At 34.4% G+C, this 21,251-nt stretch overlaps 1 protein-coding gene and 1 pseudogene across 1 annotated transcript in view; one reads left to right on the forward strand and one right to left on the reverse strand.

Annotated features, from left to right (window-relative positions):
• Positions 1-2,845: 2,845 nt before the first annotated feature.
• On the reverse strand, positions 2,846-6,751 carry LOC134246809 (uncharacterized; annotated as a pseudogene).
• Positions 6,752-21,079: 14,328 nt separating this feature from the next.
• The window catches only part of LOC134246808 (transmembrane protein 233-like), a 34,960-nt gene continuing 34,788 nt past the window's right edge, over positions 21,080-21,251 (forward strand). The window contains exon 1 of the mRNA XM_062729160.1: positions 21,080-21,199. Within this exon, the coding sequence (XP_062585144.1) occupies positions 21,169-21,199 (31 nt within the window). The 5' untranslated portion in view covers positions 21,080-21,168. The remainder of the gene's footprint in view (positions 21,200-21,251) is intronic.

Raw genomic sequence — 21,251 nt, forward strand, 5'->3', positions numbered from 1 at the left:
AACTTCGGCACATAAAATTAAATTAATTCCAATTCACCGATAGCTACAGGGGGAAATGGTAAGCATGAAACATGAAATATTTTTGATCAAATTGAATCATGATTAAAAAATACTTGATACTTAAAAAACTAAATCGTGATCTACACCCCCCCCGGCAATGTGAATAAACAGAGTACTTTTCAAGTAATTTAAAGCGTCAGTACTGTTTGTATCTTTGAGAGAGAGAGAGAGCGGGGGAGAGAAGAAAAATATTGGAGAAAATGGTGCTACTGCTAATATTAGTCTTACCGCTGACCTAGTAAATATGAATATTTTCCGTAAGATTACTATAATTGCTACTAGTACATGAATTTTTATTGCTAGTCTGATAAATATTTATTAGTCTCCGACATTGGGTACATATGAACCCTGTGTAAGCGACCAACCAACCATTCATTTAGATACCGGTAAAATGTTTTAATGACAAAATTAACAAGGCAAAGTACAAGTCTATAAGTGGAACACTGTACTGTTCAGTAGGGGAACTCCCGTATGAGCAAATGAAACCGGAAATCCGTTAACAGGGGTAAAAAATTATTTGACTTGTACAGATGTCCGAGAACATAATAGGAAACTGAATTACCTATGAGTAATTATTCAATATTTAATAGATTCCCTATTTTATCAAGAGACATCTATCCTGTTTGTGAAAAGAAAATTAATACCACTTTCCAATCGTGAAAAGGGGGGGGGCTCTCTAAAGTCAGATATCTGTGTGCAAAGAAATCAAGTTAGATGAAAACTAACTTGATGAATAATTAATTTTAATTCTTTAATTGAACTTGGATAGACATATTCTACACATAAATTTAAACTTGATTTACACGTAGTTAATTTCAAATCATATTCTGAATTATTTTACAGATATCGATAATATTTTAAATTAGATTTAAAATAATAATAAACTATTTTTTTTCATAAAACATTAAAATAAGACTGTTTTTAAACGCAAAGTATAACGCACAGTCATTTTCACACCACTGCAGCCTCCCCGAGAGCGAGAACAATAGGGACAGTAATTATCAGTAAATATCAGCACTTGTCTAAGTTTTTCAGCAGGGTCAGTAAACGGGTCAGTAATTGTCTAAGTTTTTCAGCACAGACTAAGATTGTCAGCACTTTTCTAAGTTTATCAGCACCGGCAGTAAAAAGGTCAGTAATTGTCTAAGTTTTACAGTAACGACAGCACATTGTCAGTAATTTTCTAAGTTTGTCAGTAAAAAATGGGAATGTCAGTACGTTTTTGACTTAGTAGTGAAGGCCGCAGGCCGATCCCGACCAAAAATTAATGCCTTTTCCGTAAAATAAAGTCATCTGATTTTACATGCATAAAATAGATGAAATTATTTATATAGGGAAATGACAACAAGGTGTTTGTTTTAACCTTTATTTTGGCGAACATTGGCCGTGGCATAGTATTTTGTGGGATGCCAATTAATACACACAACTTTTGGGCAAACCCACACAAAATCAACAAATTTCATCACACAAAATCAACAAATTTCATCAACACAAACAAGTCATATGTTCAACAATGACCACCCCGGGTAAACCGCGGGTGGTTACTTATTTAAGATACTTATTTAAGTCAAATTAGTTATATGCACAATTCAAGCACAAAACAAATCATATCAACATATCAGCAAATATTTTGCATATAAAATGGTTCAACACTTCAAACCCCTTCACAGTTCAATGATGAAAACTTCACAACAATACAAAGTTTATGTAGGCCTCAGTTGCTTTGGTGTGCGCAAACGCCACATGACAGCGAACAACCGAAGGAGAGTTCGCAGTCATCCCACACATGGAAGAGCACCCAAGCAACTGACAAACATCCCCCACGGACCAATGTTCTTTATGTTTTGTTCAAGGATACACATTGCCTTGTTTTAAATTCTGCCCCCCCCCCCTTGGATATTATTAAGGAAGAGTTTATTTCCTGGGTCATTGAGCTGTACTCCATCTGGTAACAGAAATTGTGACATGTTTTTCAATAAATCAGGGTACTTTATGTAACAACCCCCCAACTCTAAAACTAATGGAGCAGCTACCCTATTGGCCTTAAGACAGGATTGCTCCATTGTCCCCCGAGTACCTCTATTTCTTTCGTGGCAACTTCTGTGACCAAACAAGTGTAGAATGTGGAAAGCGAGTCTTAATAATCTTTAGATCGGATTTAATTTTCTCAATGAGAGTATACAGATCAATTGACCCTATATTGTTTGCACCACAATGGATAACCAAAAAGTCAGGGGATTCCTCGTATTCTGTCGGAAAATTAAAAGCTTTCTTTTAAGTCCCAAAAAATTCAAACCTGAATATCCCTGCCATCAGATATTTATTTTCAATCTATCCATTCCAAGATTTGTCCCCCCCCCAGTCTGCATACTGATGCCATCATTGCATTCCTAATAATAGAGGAGCCCACACACCAGACTTTAACTTCAGGGACCTAATATTATGCAATAATTTGCATAAATCTTTAATTTACAAAATTACAACTTATTTGCCCCCAACATCTGCCCAATAGGACATCTTATGTATGAATTGTATGCCCTAGACTTCCATCGCCCTGCTTCCATTATGACATCTTGTGAGCCACCCGATTCAAATGCTGCAGTGGCTGCCCCGATACGAAATGAATGGGTCCTATAATGTGCCTGAACCCCCAAAACCTGAAGTGATTTTTTTTTCAAAAATAAAGAGAAATGATACCTGGTAAGGGGATTTTTTCATAGTGGATAAATAATGGTCCTTTAAGTTTTGGTCTTACTGCAAGATTATCTATCAAATTTGCTACTGGACACAGGATTCCCTTACTTTTATCAATGGCTTAAGAAACCCCCTTTCTATCCTGATCACATTTTGACCTTCTTATGTGTACAAAAACCTTGGAGTAATTAGCTTGAAATTGAACATCAGTCACTTGTAAAATTGTATGAACACCATTACCAGTAGACAATGTGAATTCCCCTTTTTTGAGAAAACCAAAGAAGGCTAATAAATAAGCAGTTTTCCCCTTTTCTGAGAAAACCAAAGAGGGCTAATAAATATTCAGCTCTGAACAATTTTGTTTCATAACTATCACTACAAATGCTCGGTAAAACCCTAACAACTTTAGTAAGCAACTGCAAGGTTATAGGTAGCCTTGAATCTGCAGACCTACCAGTTCTTCTCATACCCTAAAGAACCTTTACAACCAGAAAGCTCTTCGTTTCATCAACCAAATTATGGATTTTGCATTGAAAACTAATAGATGATAGATAAGATTTAGCCGTAGCATAGGAACACTTCTTACGTGACAGATAAGCAACAAAGTGAACAACCTCCCTAAGAGGTGGGGGCCATAAAATTCCGTACCCAAATTCTTTCCGGAAATTATAAAATGATTTTTCCCTGTTTCGTATACTGTCTTAGTGTTGTAAGAGATTGAAGCATCTAGCAATCTATTCATTTGAATTTGTAAATCATGTTGACTAATTCTGCTGGAAGAGGGTCTGGTCTGGTGCTTGCCTCTGGTGCCAATGTCTTGAAGCGGAACCACTGTTTGCAAGAAATAGAATCTGCAATTTTGTTATCCAAGCTACCAATGTGATTTGCCCTAAATAAAACATTGTTGATCATCAGTCTAAGAACCAAATGTCTTACCAATTCCATAACTCTTTTGGACTTGGACGATTGGGTATTGATGACACTAACAGTGAAAGGTTATCAACATGAAATTGGACTTTTTTATGCAGCAACCTAGGTCCCCACATCTCTATTGCTAAAACTACTGGTATGAGCTCAAGAAAAGTCATGTCTCTCAAAATGTCTTGGTTGCTCCAGTATTTTGGCCATTGGAGAAAAAAAAAACTTCCACTAAAGTAACACCCACAACCTAAATGACCTGGACCTGCACTATCTGTAAATAACTGTAAAATACTAGAATCTTCCCATACAGTATTAGGAAAATATGCTACCCCATTGAAATGGTTCAAGAACACCAGCCACATTCTAATGTCACTTTTAATTCCAACTGATAATCTTATATGATGATGTGGCTTGAAAACTCCACTAAATGCATCATACATTCTTCGAATAAAAGCTCTACTAGATCTGATTGCCATTGAGAAAAAATGGAGCATTCCAACTAAAGACTGCATTTCTTGCAGTGTAACTTTTTCCCAATCTAAAAAAATTTCAATCAGACTCTTTAGGAATTCTAACTTTGCTTCTGGAATCTTAATTGTCATCTCTAGTGTATCAATTGCAATTTCAAAACCTAGAAATATTAATTTTGTCGTTGGACCAGAAGTTTTCTCATGGGCTAGTGGTACCCCTAAATCCCGGCTAAGTTACTAAAAGTAGACATTAGAATTTCACTTTCATCACTACCAGACCTACCTGCAAAAAGGAAATCGTCTAAATAATGATCTAATGTATTCAATCCAGACTTGAACTGAGTACACCAGTGTAGAAAAGTTGCAAATGTTTCCCAAATTCTGCAACTAATGGAACAACCCATGGGAAGGCATTTATCTATGTAATATAATCCATCTACAGAGAAACCTAACAAGTCAAAATCCCCTGAATTGATTGAAACTAAACGAAAAGCTCTTTTAATATCCATCTTACCTATCAATGCGCCGCTTCCCAAATTTGCAATCATATTGACTACACTATCAAAGATGCATACTGCACTGTACATAAATCTGGGTCTATAAAGTCGTTGATCCCCTGTGAACTAGGATAGGATAGATGGGTAATCATTCGCCACCCTCCATCAGATTTAGGGACAATGCCAACTGGCGAAATGTGGAGGTTAGAAATTGGAAGTTGATCGAAAGGACCCATGATTCACCCAAGCTTTATTTCCTTATTTATCTTATCCATCAACTCATCACGGTGTTCAATTGCAGACTTAAGATATTTTGAAAACACGTGACACCTCGGGCCTGTATAATTTTTTCAAAACCCTTTGAAAACCCATATTTTATATAATTAGCAGCATATTTGTCTGGATATGGTTGCAAGTATTCATTTTAACTTTTCCACATTAATAGGGAAATTTCCTAGGGCCCATATACCTTTGTGGTCTTGGGGTTTGGGTTGGGTGTGACATAAGGGATCTAACTTGGGGATTCCCCTGCAGTGGTCCCCTTGGGTAACTTGTGGACTTACCAACATAATTAGATTGAGGGCACAAATATTGCGGATGACTCCAAGAACATTTAATACACTTGTGCATGTACTGGTAAGAAGGTCTGTCACAATGACCCTTGAAGTTGAGATGATAGCACTTGTTGTAGGCTGGGCTGCTTAGTTTAATTTTTAGTTTAGATTGTAGGGATGATGACATTAACATCAATCATAACTCATAGTCTGCTTAAGACCAATCTATGGTGGGATCGATACTGCGGCGAAGTCGAGACTGCTCGTCATATTTCTTACATCCCAAATCCCCCTCCCCACATCTTGATGTCCCGAGTCTTATGTCATGTAAATATTTCAGCAAACCCTGACAAGATTCTGGGTGGGCTGAAGCATAAATGCTAGCGTTAACTAAGAATGCATCTGTCCATTTACTGATATTTTGAATCTTACTGCTAGGTTTAACAACCTCTCTTGTGACCAACTCCCCTTTTTTATTGTAATTTTTTTTTTTTTTTTAAGATTCTGTTAGGGAAGTGTTATCAAACAACAAATTAATCTCTATGTCTGCTGAACTAATGATTTAGACTCCAACGAGTTAGAGACATTGCTAGCCAATAGTGAATGAATGCTATCTACATATTGATTCTCACAATCAATGCTTGTACCTGATTGAGATTCAATGGCCAAAGCAGGCACAGGTGCTGGGGGAGAGTTTGACTTTCTGGCACCAACAATATTCTCTATGGCAGCGATGCTTCCTGAAAGACCTGGTTCCTCTACTGTAGGATTATCGTCAACCGCTACCGCTGGTCGCTTTTGCCTTAACCTTTTTGACCATGATGCTTTCCCCTCGTTGTCACTCAGTCTGCGTTCTTCTTATTCTTATTTTTGGTAGGCATTGCGGCTCGTTAGAGTAAATAATAAACAAAAAATTACTAACTGTAATTCACTAGAGACAAACTTTTTTGGTTGAATTTGCTACGGGCAAAAATAGTAACAATATATTCAAAATGGCAGTCGTGTCACATTTAGTCGGGCTGTAAATCCAGCACAATCCAGAGAAAATATGTACGCTGGATTAGAATAACATTAAGAACACACAAACTTTATTATCCATTAACCAAAATCTACATATATTTAAGACCGATGCAAAAAATTTCTTACAAATATTATGAAAAAACTTGACAAAGAAATATTCAACCTACTCTGTATCCAGCAAGTTGACGAAAAGAATGTTGATCTCGAGCTTTCCGACTTATATAATACCCAAGGCCGCAGGCCGATCCCGACCAAAAATTTATGCCTTTCCCGTAAAAGAAAGTCATCTGATTTTATATGCATAAAATAGATGATATTACTAGAAAAAACCTTGAAATTACGATTAATGACTGAATTTTTTTTTAAATGAGTTTTTACGAATTTAAGTTGTATAAATATCACCCTTACAAAGATCAACATCACAATCACTACTTGTGTAAAAGTTCAAAAAGGTGTTACTTAGCATCTAAAATGTGACAAACAGAGGAAAATTGAAGACTAACGTTACCTTTGATGTATCCTCTTCCAGGTACATATTGTTCTTTTAAACAGACATAAGCCAAAAGTCTTTCTTAACACAAGGGCTTTTGTTGATGTCTCCATAAAAAAAAATAGTGCACAGAAAATACTGAAATACCAATATCTTGTGATTATGTAAAGAAATATATGGAGATAACAAACAGCATTCGAGCCCAAATGTCCATAAAACAATACAAAATAGGAGCAGAGCAAAGACAGGCCTCCAAAAAAATAAGAAAATACATGGAATGCCTAATAAGACATATTTACTGTCACATACATATAAACTGACAATTAAAGAATGCTGATAATAAATGATTTGACATCACGATAAACAATTTTTTTATTCAAATTCATTTCCCGTCTCTTTTTATGCATTAGTCGTTCACAAAAGAACGAAATAGATTTCTAATAAAAAATGTTTTCAAATATTAACTAGAATTGTTGTTAGCAATGAGCTCACTAAATGATACCCCCGCCTCCCATATGAATATAATGACAGTGTTTTCTATGGAAAAACCCAAAATATTTGTCGGATCAAAAAGTAAAATAGTAGGTGCACAATAGAAATATGTAATAAAGATTCTTTGTCTTTGAAAGTTTCATCAAATTTTATTCAGTGGTATGAGAGGAGTTGTGGATAAGAGATGGGTACCAAAAAGCATAACAGACGAACATCCCGATTACTATATACCTTTCCGCTTTTCAAGCAGGTGTATAATAAAAACCCATCTAAATTCTATTTTGATGGTCTTACATACATGCTTAAAATTAACAGTTGTTTATTTAGGTTCTCTATTTTTTACTTCTTCAGGCAAGATCCCGTTACGACGAGGGTGACTATGTAAATGGGAGAGAGTATTCAAGATCGGCTAAACAGTTGACCTTGATTTCACTCATACTCGGCATCCTCTGTATTACTGGCTTTACTATCTTCCTAGTTTTCCGAATGAAAGAAGTGTTCGAACCAACAGGAGCAACCACACAAAACCCCTTTGGGATCTAAAGTGTTGACTTTGCTTTAAACGGTTATTAAATCATAACCAATTTATTTGTACTTTTTACTAGCATTCAATGAGCATAGAGTCTTTAATTCTTGATTGTAACTAATGGAAATTTTTCATACACAGATTAACATTCAATTATATAAGTAACCTGCTTTCTTTCACTTGGTCATGTATTTGTTTGAACAAAAAAGATTATCCTGTCTCCAAGAAATCCTATCCGATCAACTGTGAGTTTTTTTCCCAGATATTTAAAATCATTTGTAATTGTCTTCAAGTTACTAACATCAGTTTTGCACTGTCTAATAAAATTTATTTGCCATACTGTTTTGTGATTCATATACTGTATAGTAGCTGAATAAAATAAATGAAGTTCAACCAAATAAAGAATCAATTTCAGTCTTCATCACAGGAAATGTTGGATATTGTGGGCCCTAAAAATTAACTCATTCATCTCTTTGAATTTCTTAATCACCAGAATCTAATTACTGGCTGATGATTCCCGTACCAACTGTTAACTTAAGTGAAAACACTCGATTACGGCAAGTGCAGGAACGGCAAGATATTATAAACAGTCTTACCAAAATAAAGCTGATTATTAGGAATGATTTTTGTTCGTAACGCTCACTCTAACCGGGATGTAAATGTTACATGGAACATTACATTGAATGGGCCTGAAAATAAAAAAATTAAGATAAACTAGATACGATACTCGTTGCGAGCAACGAGAGGTCTTCCGTCCGATTGACGTTCCTTACATATATTACAGTATGGATGTATAGTTATATAATGCATAGATACGGTGATTTCACCCCCCCCCAATCTTCTCTCTTATTTTGTGATCTATATTTGATATACCATCTGCGTCACAAAGACAAGATATATACCAAATTGATTCATGGCATTTAAGGGCATTAAATTCAAGAGAACTTTTTTCTTAGCTGCTATGAATTACAGAAGATCGAGTCTTTTAAATGTTATTAACCCCCAACTGAATATTAAATTCAAACAAATCCACTTTAGCGAAAGGTATACAAAAATGCTTAATTATTTAGGTGGAATACATGTACATGTATTTACACTATTGAAAATCCCAGCAGTAATAGATATTCTGAATTTCTTTACGCGATGTAGTACATGTATGTATAAAGAGATAAATAGATGTGAATAAATTATATAGAAAGAAGAAGTAGATTTTCCATGTATTTCCGGGATGCCTCTACATTTTACATAGTCGAAATCGCCACTTCCGTTGCTTTCGATAAACAGGTGCAAGAATCGAGGACGTTTCGGTTCACTGCTTTTTTAAAACGGCATACGCAGGTCAACAGATGATAGGAATTTGTCATTCAATCATTTTTGAAGCTAGATCTCACCCAACACCGGTAGGAAAAATGTAGACAGAGATGAAAATTTAGTGTGAACCGAGGCACCCCCTATGATTCAAGATGGCGAGTGGCGCTCCTTTACTCTTTTTATATACAGTAAATATGACATTTTTAAAACGTGCTAATTTCAGCGAATTTTTATTTTTATTTTGACGAGGGTATTCAGACACACCTAGAAAAACACATAATACACAAAATACACAATCCTGTAACCAAGCGCCTATGCGCACGTGCGCAATGAATACACACTTTCTTTTTCAATGGGTGGCACTGTAGCTCTCCGGTCTGTCGATATATTTTACCGGAGAGCTACAGTTCTCTCTAGTCCTGGTCTGTGATCAAGTATGTGTCCAAAATATATATAGATGTAATAAATAATATTTTTGGTATGGCTGTGGGCCCCTATCCTGACCACAAACAGGTCCTTTTTTTCTCAAGAATCCTGAATCCGCCACTGGTGTAGAATTATCGAATGGAGCTGGCTTTTACTTCATTTATTCTATATGAATCTAACTCTTTCCCATGCGATTTCATATTAAGGCATGTTGATATAATCTTTTTCTGCACTTCTGTTTACTTCTGCACTCGTCAATCTCCACTGGCGTCGGAAAAAAAGATATTATATAGGTACTGAAATTGGGATTTACTTTTTTTTATTGGTTTAGCCCCCTCACTTTCGATGACCCCCCCCCCCTTTCAATTTGCTTCCGACGCCCATGTGCAGGCCATTCACAATTTCCCGCATAACGTCACGAGTAAATCGTGGCGCCTTTTTTTCTTTCGCTATTGGGAGTACTGCTCTAAATGTACTTGTCTATACTTCTGCAACAGTACACCTGTCTAAGAATTATCGAAGGCACCAAACGCCACGACTAAATCTTCGCGCCTTTTCTTTGGACTGATCTATTAAATAGGTGTGATAGCTTCAATGAAATTAAGAAAAAAGAATGTTCTTCTAGCCTTAATTTCGAGGTTTAGGAAATATATTTAACACATTGTACACATTATATAGGTAAGTTACACAAAAGCAGTGAAGTGACTATAATTTTAAACTTTTTTTTAATTTCTCGTTTATCCCCAAAGTGAACTATGCCGATAGTTACACTTTCACGAAAAGGTTGAAATGGTTCGCCGAAAAACATGATTCACCCTACGTCAAGGTATCAGGTACCATTTATGTTCAATAACTTGAATCAGATTATTGAGAAAAGAATGTTAATATAAACTCTATTAGACGATCTTATTTAAAAAAGGTTTTCTTTTTTCTGTCTTTTGTATTAGTTTAATATGACACAAGTGTGCATGGGAAACACAAATGTGACGTTTCTTGAAAAACTAATAAATTTTGAATACTGCTCTAAATATAGTTGTGTATACAGTACACCTGCAACAGTACACCTGTCTAAGAATCATAAAAGGCGGGCCACTATTCATAAACTGGCGCCAAACACCACGAGTAAATATTCGTGCCTTTCCTTTGGACTGATCTATCAAATAGGTGTGATAGCTTCAATGAAATTAAATATTCAATAAAACAACTTCTTATCGCCTTTATTTTATTTCGACATTAAGAAAGTATATTTAACACATTGTACACACGTATCTAGCCCAGTTACACTAAAGCAGTGAAACGGAAATTAAGTTTTAAGATTGACACTGAATTGCAGCGTACTACTACGTGAAAGTCCAAGGATTTTTTTATATTTCATGTATCCTTATGTCAGAATGATTTAATCAAACGCTCAGCTGCCTCCATAAACCCCTACTCTCGAAATGGCGGAGTTGACAGCCGCCATCTTGGTCCCGCTTCAGATTTTCAAATATTAATATCTAGAGTTCTGATTAATCAATATCCAAACAACTTACATAGTAAGCATCAATGAAAGGGTCTCTATTATCATTCCAAAAATAAATAAAAAATATTAAAAAACAAAAAAGTTAGAAAATGCAATTTTTTCAATTCGCTTCACCTAACGACAGGAAGTACCGACGACGAACAAAACGTCGCGTCCTGGATAGTATATATCACGATCTATAATCCCTGAAAGTTTCATGTTGATATCTTTTACCGTTTTTGAGTTTAATCGTGGACAAAATGTCATTTTAATTTCAGAAAATTGTCCGTAACTTGGCACCGGAAGTGAGTTTCCTAATTTTCTCTCAGATATACTAAATTCATGTTACAACACATCTGTCCTGAAAATTTCATGTAATTTCATTTTGTAGTTTTCGAGAAATCGCGTGCACAAAATTAGAAAGTCAAACAAATAAGAATAATAACTAGATACGATCTCGTTGTGAACAACGAGTGGGTCTTCCGTTCGATTCTTGTTGAGATGAGATAAGATTTTGAATGAGATTTTCACTCTAAAGTAATGATTTTCCATAATCTGTAAAAAGACATTGAACAATAAAGACTTCTAAAATCGACTTTTGGCCCCTCACGCCCCTAATATTAGGGATCAGCCCTTTTTTCTTCAAAATATTTTAAAGTTCCTAGGATTATGAACACTTTTTGTTTAACAACTATTCAGATATTCTTTTTCGTTTTCGAGTTATTCGCAAAAGAAATATTAAGGGACCAGCCCTTCAACTCCCTAATGGGGACGTTTAGCGAAAAATGGAAGGTTGCATATTGTTCAGAACATGATTTTGAACAACTTTTGTTCAATATTACTTATCAAAATATTTCTCACTTTCGAGATACAAAGCATCAAAGATTTAGCCTTCTGGCCCCTCGTGGCCCCTTATTATGTAATGTACGACTTTAAAACCATAATATACAGTTGTAGATTGTTAAAATAAACATTTTTGCTTCATTAATGTATAACAAATTCTTGACTGTTAAAGAGTTATCGAAAAAAGACTTTTAGCCCCTTTTGGCCCCTAATTTGAGTACCCAGCCCCTTTTCCTGGATTTCATTTTGAAGCTCTTAAGATTTTAAACACTTTTTGTTCAACAACTATTCAGAGAATCTTTTTCGTTTTCGAGTTATTCGCAAAAGAAATATTTAGGGGCCAACCCGTCAACTCCCTAATGGGGACGTTTAGCGAAAAATGAAAGGTTGCATATTGTTCAAAACATGATTTTAAACATCTTTTGTTCAATATTACTTATCAAAATATTTCTCAGTTTCGAGATATAAAGCATCAAAGATTTAGCATTCTGGCCCCTTGTAGCCCTTAATAATGTTATATATGACATTAAAATCATAATATACAGTTGTAGATTGTTGACATAAACATTTTTGCTTCAGTAATGTATAACAAAATACTGACTGTAAAAATATCGAAAAAAGACTTTTAGCCCCTTTTGGCCCCTTATTTGAGTGTGTAGCCCCTTTCTCTGGATTTCATCTTAAAGCTCTTAGGATTTTGAACACTTTTTGTTCAACAACTATTCAGAGATTCTTTTTCGTTTTTGAGTTATTCGCAAAAGAAATATTTAGGGGCCAACCCTTCAACTCCCTAATGGGGACGTTTAGCGAAAAATGAAAGGTTGCATATTGTTCAAAACATGATTTTGAACATCTTTTGTTCAATATTACTTGTCAAAATATTTCTCACTTTCGAGATATAAAGCGTCAAAGATTTAGAATTCTGGCCCCTTGTGGCCCCTAATCATGTACCATACGATATTAAAATCATAATATACAGTTGTATATTGTTGAGATAAACTTTTTTGCTTCATTAATGTATAACAAAATATTGACTGTTAAAGAGTTATCGTAAAAAGACTTTTAGCCCCTTTTGGCCCTTAATGTGATGAGTCAGCACTTTTTTTATGGAATCATATGAAAGATCTTGTCATTCTGCACAAATGTTGTTCAGTATGTTTTAACAAAATAATTCTATTTTAAAAGATATCATTAAAGATGTCTCAAAAAATTACTCATGATTTGTGTCCTAAATTTTGACCCCTACCGAGCTTCCATACTAGGAAATTCCGGAAACTATCCAAACTCCCAGTAACCTGGGGACTTGTCCTCTATCATCACTGAAAATTTCAGCGCTCTAGCTCAAGTCGTTTCTGAGATCCAACTTTTTTCAGTGCCAATTTAACTTCTTTCAGTACTATTTTTTTAGCATTCAATCCTACATTTTCCTGATATCAATTTACTGTAACCAACCTTTCAATTAACATTTCCTATAGTAAAAGTAAGGTTGGGAAAAAAGTGGGGAGGGGGGCAAGGCTCCCCCCTGTTGCTACGAACAGTGAAGAGGACTATCCTAATCAGGCGACAGTACGTGAGGACGTACCTGAATCAGTCAAACAGAGTGCGAGGTATAACACTAATCAGTCTAAAACAGTTTGCTAGATTTAAGAACAACGTGCGAAGTTTTTCCCTAATCAGTCAAACAGTTTTCGGGAACCAACCCTGATCAGTCAATCAGTATGCAAGGACTACCTTTAATCCTGCAGTTAGACTGTGTTCAATGACAAACCATAATAAGTAAAACAGTGTTTGAGGACTAACTCTAATCAGTCAGGCTGTGTGCGAAGACTGATCCTAATCAGTCAAGTTAACAGTGTGCGAGGGATAACCTTAATCAGTGAAGCTGTATGTAGGAACTAACCTTATCATAGAATGGATAGGTGGGATACTTATCCTGATCAATGGAACTGTATGCAAGGATAAATCCAGTCTCCAAGTTGTGGTTTAGATTATAAGTGGTATAAACTAAGGTCATCTTTAAAAGAATTGTTTCGTTGACCTCTCCCGACAGATTGACTAAAATGGCCTGATTCTAAACATATTTTATATTTGCAGGACATGATTTTATTTTTATGTTGAATTTTTTGGGAAAAAATCTATCCGTCTTTCTACCTAGCTAATACTTTTATTATGAGTCGGCAAAAGAATACTAGTGCTATCATATAGATCAGTCATTCTTATGTCGACACGGTGTATCCCGGTGAGCTTGAAATAAAAGATACCACAGAGTCTGTCACATCTGTTCTATATTTAAACTTTTACTAGAAAAAGACGCTGTTTATCTAACAACAAATCTTTATGATAAATGTGATTACTTTAAATTTTTAATCGTCAATTTCCCTTACTTAATATGCAGTAATATACGAGGGCTGTTCAATAAATAATGTCCTCAGTTCTCGAAAAGAAAGAGGAAAGAACGCATTTCAATAATTTAGTCTGATTGATTTAACTTAAATATTTTCTTTTAATCAAAGTACATAAGAATTTGAACAAGACCACTAATATTTCAGAAAGAAAAGAATATAAAAGTGTCTTAAAGTTTTTCCTCTTGAAAAGCTCTTTCCAGACCTTTGCAATTTTTGTAAAGTGCATTGCACTGTAAAAATGTTTAATAATCAATCTTATTCGGTATCCTATTACCCTCTAATTTTTCATTAATTAATTTGTTCTTGAAATATGAAATGGTTATTTACATTGGACAGAAATTAGAACCAAAAAAAAAAAAAAAAAGAACCAGCAATATATAAATGTTGAATTATTATTTTTTGATTTTGATCTTGTTGCTCGTGTAAAAGCACCTGTTGATGTGACTACTTTTGTTCCGTGTTAAGTTTGTAGTCGTGACTAAGTGTTTTTACAAAAAGAATCTGTGGACAACTAAGTGTAAAAAATAATGACCTAACCATCAGTATGCAAAAGGTTAGTCAACATTTGACTTATTGATAAGTTGTATTTGCTGACAAGGTAATTGTATCGACTTTTGAACTTTAAAGAAATGATGACTTTAAACGAGACTACTGAAATTCTAGCTTCATCAAATTAAGTTTGTCAATAATTTACCTCGTTTTATAAATTCTTCATTCGTACAACATGCTCTTTCGTACCGAATCACCTGTGAGATAAAAATACCGTATGCAGGTGACAAATGTACGAGGGCTGTTCAATAAATAATGTCCTGAACTATATGACATAAAAAACAGATATCATATGACATTAAACTTGACTTTCTCTCATGATTGAATCGTTACTGAATTGATATCAGTATATGTTACCACTTTTTATTTTTCATCATTTTTTCATTGTGAGAAGCTGGAAAACGAGAGCTATTCGAGACACTGCATTAAAAATAAATGGTAAAGAATTAGTAAACTAGAGTGAAATTAAATGCTTCGTGAAAGCTGCTGTAAAACTTTTTGAGAATCCCAAAGAAATATTCACTGAAATATGTGAAATTTACAACAACCAATGGTTGTTTTATAGACACAGGAGCAGGTGAATGTCTATTAACAGTAATGATATAATGGGCATCAAAAATTGGTACTGTCCTTGACGACAAGGACTTAAAACAACCAATGTTCTGTTTGCCAAAATTCAAAATTATCACTTATGATGTTTAATGGTCTTTAAAACACATAGCAAATTTAATAGGCATCATTTTGGGGGTAGTTCACATTTGACGGTAAAAAAGCTAAGTTCTCAATGGCCACCCTATGTTTAGAAAAATGAGTGAACACGACATGTGAAATGTAAGAATATCTAAACAATGTATACTGTATTTAAAAAAAAAATCAGAGATTGTAGTTATCCACATTTTTCTGAAATTCAAACAAATAATGAAACTTGAATTCATTGCTTTTTTACCCTTTAACCTAAATTAACCTGATATCGTGACATCAATGTTAATAGATTTTTCAAGATTTTTTGTCTCGTTGTTTGATACGATGGGCATTTCAAAAGTTCTGAGTACTGTTTAATTAAAAATTTAAAACCATTTCAAGGAAATTTTTAAATGTTGTTTCTTTTGGTTTGTCTGCTTATTTTTTTTTTTTAATTGCTTAACACAAACACACCCTTACATATACATAGTATGGCCATCATCATTCAAATACATTTCTTTTTAAGGTAAGAAAAATGATTCACGGTATGCAATTACGTGCTCACCTATATACAGTGGTATAGAAAAAAAAACATATTTGTTAAGAGAAAAAAATATCTTGAAGCAAAAAGCTTTTGTATACAGTACTAGTATTTCAAGTTAACAAGCAAGTAAGCATGAGAATCATCGTCAGACATGGTTAATTGTTGTGATTAATGTGTCCTCTCTACATTCTGTATTAATGATTTTTTAAATCAGTATAACAGACTGAGGTATTAACCTTTCTATATATCTGCTAGAGTTTTTCATCCATATCACTTACGGCCACTTGTCACATTTGTTCTGTCGAGAAGATTGATTGATTGTTGTTTTACATCACATTTGATAATTCTTCACTCAAAATGAAACATCACCGTAAACCGATGAGGGGCTTTTAATTTTGACATTTAAGCGGCATTTAGAGCCATTGAGCAGTGAGGGATCTTTAAAATTGTATCAACATATTGTAACGCGGGGCCTCGATTTTTAAGGTTTTATCCCAGGAACCCAAAATTTTCACTTCAAGTACCGAGCGCATGGCGAAGAAACAATTGCTTCCCATTTTTATCGACTTTGGTCAATCGCAGGCGAGATTCGAACTCACATGACTTCCGGATCACGGATCGATTACTATACCGATTGAGCTACATTGTACGAGGGCTGATCAATAAACAATGTGCCGAGCACTATGACATACAACATAGAAATCATTTGACGTTAAGCTTGGCTTTCTCTCATGAAATCATTTTTAATTAATTGATTACAGTTTATTTTACCACTTTTCATCACATACTTTCATTGTGAGAAGCTGGAAATCAATGGCTATTCGAGACACTGCATTAAAAATGAAAAAGTAAAGAATCGGTAAACTAGAGTGAAATAAATAAAGCTTCATGAAAGCTACAGTACTGAAAAAATTGTTAAGAATCCCAAAGAAATATTCACTGAAATATGTGAAATTTACAGCAACCAATGTCTGTTTTATAGGCAGGTGGATTTTAATGAACATTATCAAAGACCTATGGCTATATATAATAAATAAATGCTAAGTATTTTTTGTTTAATGTTTAATGTTTCATTCGAGTTGGCAGGTATTGTCCAAAGTGGTCAGCACAACGTACAGTGGGGCAGCCGGGAAACTGGCACACGCCCAAAATCAACATATGTTTTGCCCTCCCTGACGGGAAAAGTAGCACGCTGGGTTGACCTCATTCGTGCTACGGACACATTTCAACACAAAGTATCTTTTAATTATATTCTTTTGCTTTAGATTTACATCAATTTGTATAAGATATAATTTTCAAAGTCAATTTCACATATATCAACATCACCCATCACATATATCAACATCAACCACAAAAAGTCAACAAAATCAACAGTTCAATGGTTAAATTGAAGTTGACGTTCCGCCACATGGGCACCATAGGTGCCCATCGCCACTTGGTGGGGGTAGGCAACATCAATTTAACCACCCACCATGGACTCCTAGCCTACTCAAAACCCTCAGCGACCCATTCATCGTGAACATCAATCTCTCTCATTTCCAACCCACTGTCGATTTATGCTGCATTAAAATAATTCTGTTTTCCCTTCAAATTAATCGTGCCTAACGCCCCCCCCCCCTCTTCCCTGAATTTATACCTTTCCAGGATACTATTATATTTCTTTGGGTCTCTATTTCTATTATAAATATCCAGTTGGCAAGAAAGAACTACTAACTGGACTAATGTAAGCAATTTATGTAGAAAATACATTTTATCTAGATTTAACATGATAGAGGACTTTGTATTTACCCTAAGCATTTGTAAATGTAGATGGACTGAAGCAGACATGTAAGGCACATATGACTAAATCCTTTATTCTAAATCCCTTCCCAGCTGATGCTCCATCAAAAATGCATGATCTTATCACACCTTAAGCTTCCTACTTTGTGAAATTTAGGGGGGTAACCACCCACCCACCCTGCAAAAATATGCTATGAAATAGGTTATTAAAATTATAGACTTTAAAATCTTTTAAAGCTGTAAAAATGGATAAATTATACGATTGAGAGCATGAAAATTAATATGCTAAGTCAGTGGAAACCTATCCTTTATCTAATACGCTAAAATGCTGGAGAAGTTTATCTCAACTTAGTACTATGAATCTTTAATTCCTAAACACATGTAGATAAATTTTGTATTTGTATCCCTAACTAACCTATATTTGTACCCACTAGCTTATGCATGGATGTAAACTACATGTACATATATATACACCGACAAATGCATCTAAATCTCATATGAGATAAATGTGTAAACATAAAATAATTATGCTACATGTAACTGCTCAAATGAGGGATAAACACATATATTATATACGAATGGCAACTGGGTTTGAACTGATATTTTCAATGGAAACTTTGGAAGTGAGACTAATATATCAAATAGTACATATTATACATGTTCCGTCCAAATCGGTGTCAGGGTCATTCGCAAATTTAAACAATTAAATGCTTTCTTTGGTTGTTAGTACGGGAATGAATGTCGTAGCTGTTATATTCGTTTATATTTATATCTGTTTAAATAATCATTTAAAGTAGGATTAAAAAGATTAACTATTGTATTAATGGTGCGAACGTCTTTGTACGTTTCATTGGTGGAAAAGCGTAGATATTGAATAAAATCAAATTTGAACTGAGGCATCGCCCCCTCTTGAATGCAATAAAGAAAATGTCGTCGCTTGTGTCCTTTTACATTTTTCAATCTTCGTGGTTTACGAGGTAAGAAGAAACCCTAGAATCTATGTCCACCACGAAATATAATTTTTCACAGACATTACAACCAAAAAATTCTTCATCCTCGAAAGTAAATCCCCAACCGAACAAATGTTTTCTTTTCAAACCACGAAAATTTTACTCTACGAAATTTGTGATTTTACAGTATACAGAAATATATCTTTGAAAAACTTTAATTTTAACTTTTCATTTTTATTTTAATGATTTTTAAGACAGACAAAGAATACACATAATACACAAACACTCCATCCTGAAACCAAGCGCCTATGAGTTGAAACAGACGATAACATCTCTCTTGACTTCACATATATATAAAAGGTGGTAAGTTTATCCAGGTAAGCTTGAGATAAAAGATACCACAGACACATCTGTTTCATACTTAGATATTTTACTTGAAAAAGACGTAAATGGTAATCTTACAACCAAGCTCTATGATAAGCATGAAGTCGTTAACTTTCGTCAACTTCCCCTACTTATGCAGCAATTTATCTTTTTCACCTGCATACGGAGTTTATATATCTCAGTTGATTCTATACGCAAAGAACATGCTCTACGTATGAACAATTTCTTTAAAAAAAGGGTACATTATTGACGAACAAATTGATGAAACAAGAATTTCAGCTCTCTCGTTTAAAGTCATCATTCCGTAAGTTCTATGGTTGATACAATGACTTTGTCAGCAAATAAAATTTTTACCTTTGAATCAAATGCTGACTGGTGATTTTCATATTTATTATTAGTCCATTACTTATACGAATTTTCCCGTTATTTCCCGATCGCTACAAGGTGCAAACGATAGGCGTGATAGTTCGACAGAGGATTCTTACTCCTTCATCGCACCTGATTTCACCTCTGATGTTTTGGAGATCCATATTTGCTCAGCTCCTATTTTGTATTTTTAATGGACTTTTGAACTTGAAGAGCATTCGTTATCTCCTTATATTTATCACAAGAGAAATAAACATAGAGATCGTGCATTTTTTCTCGGTTATTTAAATATTGTTAATAAAATTAAAGGCAAACATATACATGTGGGTACTACTTTCTTATGAAAACATCAAGATTGTAACTTCTTTAAGAAAATACAAACTTTTTATTTAATATATTAAATAAAAACAATTGAAATCAAAATATATAACCATAGACATTTTTGCTTTTATTTTTAGCATACAATGCGGGGTACGATCAACTTCCTACATACGAATCATGACAGCTTTCAGATGACGAGTACTTCAGTCAATATTGTTGTTAATCTGTGGTCAGTAGAAAGCAATTAAAATTTTAATTCCGAATTCAACTTTATTCTTATACATCAACTTTTAACGTTTTTTAAAAACTAAAATATAAATAAAAATATATAATGAAAGCTTTGGAAGACCAAAATTGTGATGCATTGCGAGTACACAGTCTTTTCTTATCATAATAAAATACGTAAATTCTTTTAAGGCCCACACGATTCGGGGCTGTTAGTTTTTGCCCTGACCGACCGTCTGGCAGTCTGTCTAGCTTTCCGTTTGTCCGAAAAAACAACCTTCCCTAAGATTGGTTCAAGCTATGGAATTCATATTTAATAATGAAGACAAAGGCACTGGATGACTGACAGGCGAAAAATAATTAAGAGTATAATTTGAGAGACTGCTTCTGGTATAACTGCAAGGACCATCATCGGTAAATAGCAACTGCATATTTGGGCGTCAAAAATGCGCAATGCATGTCGGGATATTGGTTTTTGGGCAAGAAGATCATTTTTGAGTTTGGTCATGACACAGAGACATTTGACAATCCGATTTAATTGGAAAAGATGGCGTTTTGTTTATACTAATACCGATGAGGGAAATGTTCAATACACAAAAAAGACTTACAAGTGGTGCGTAAGCAATTTTGTCCAGTACAGGTTTTTCTTTGAGGGAGTCTGAAAAACAAGATTTCAGTTTCCCAAGAGCAAGCTTATTTCCATGGCTGCTCTTTGAGAAATAGACTTGCTCTTGCGAAACTGGAATCCTAATTTAAATTGCAACTCTACTATTATGTAAATGGATTACTAGCGTGAATCTTTTTTTTGTCTTTATTATAACAGCAATGTTTATTCCAAAACTTACACAAAGAAAAGGACATTATGTTATCTATATATTATCTATATTTTGATAATAATATATATACTAGTATTAACTAGAAATAAGTATCAATGTTAACCTAACAGTTGGCTTTACAACCAGTATGTAAGCGACCATTCTTTTTTAGAAAACAGGAATGTAATAATCAAAGGATGCAGATACTTCCGGGTCAAAAAATTCACACATTTTAATATGCCAGTTCATATACCAGTATTTCAGTTGAAGTGTGTTGTGGAGTCACGGTTTTGGAAGTTAACAGTTGAATATATTTGAGTTTTAAAAAAAAAATCTGCACAAAGATGTCCAGCGGATATAAATACGAAGGGGATCGTGAGTATTTCTTATAGTTTATTTCATGTACTTGTAATTAAAATATTACTTT

The sequence above is a fragment of the Saccostrea cucullata genome, unplaced genomic scaffold (genome assembly GCF_032062105.1).
Source record: "Saccostrea cucullata isolate Sc308-1 unplaced genomic scaffold, CSIRO_AGI_Scuc_v1 ctg3432, whole genome shotgun sequence".
Taxonomy (NCBI): Eukaryota; Metazoa; Mollusca; class Bivalvia; order Ostreida; family Ostreidae; genus Saccostrea; species Saccostrea cuccullata.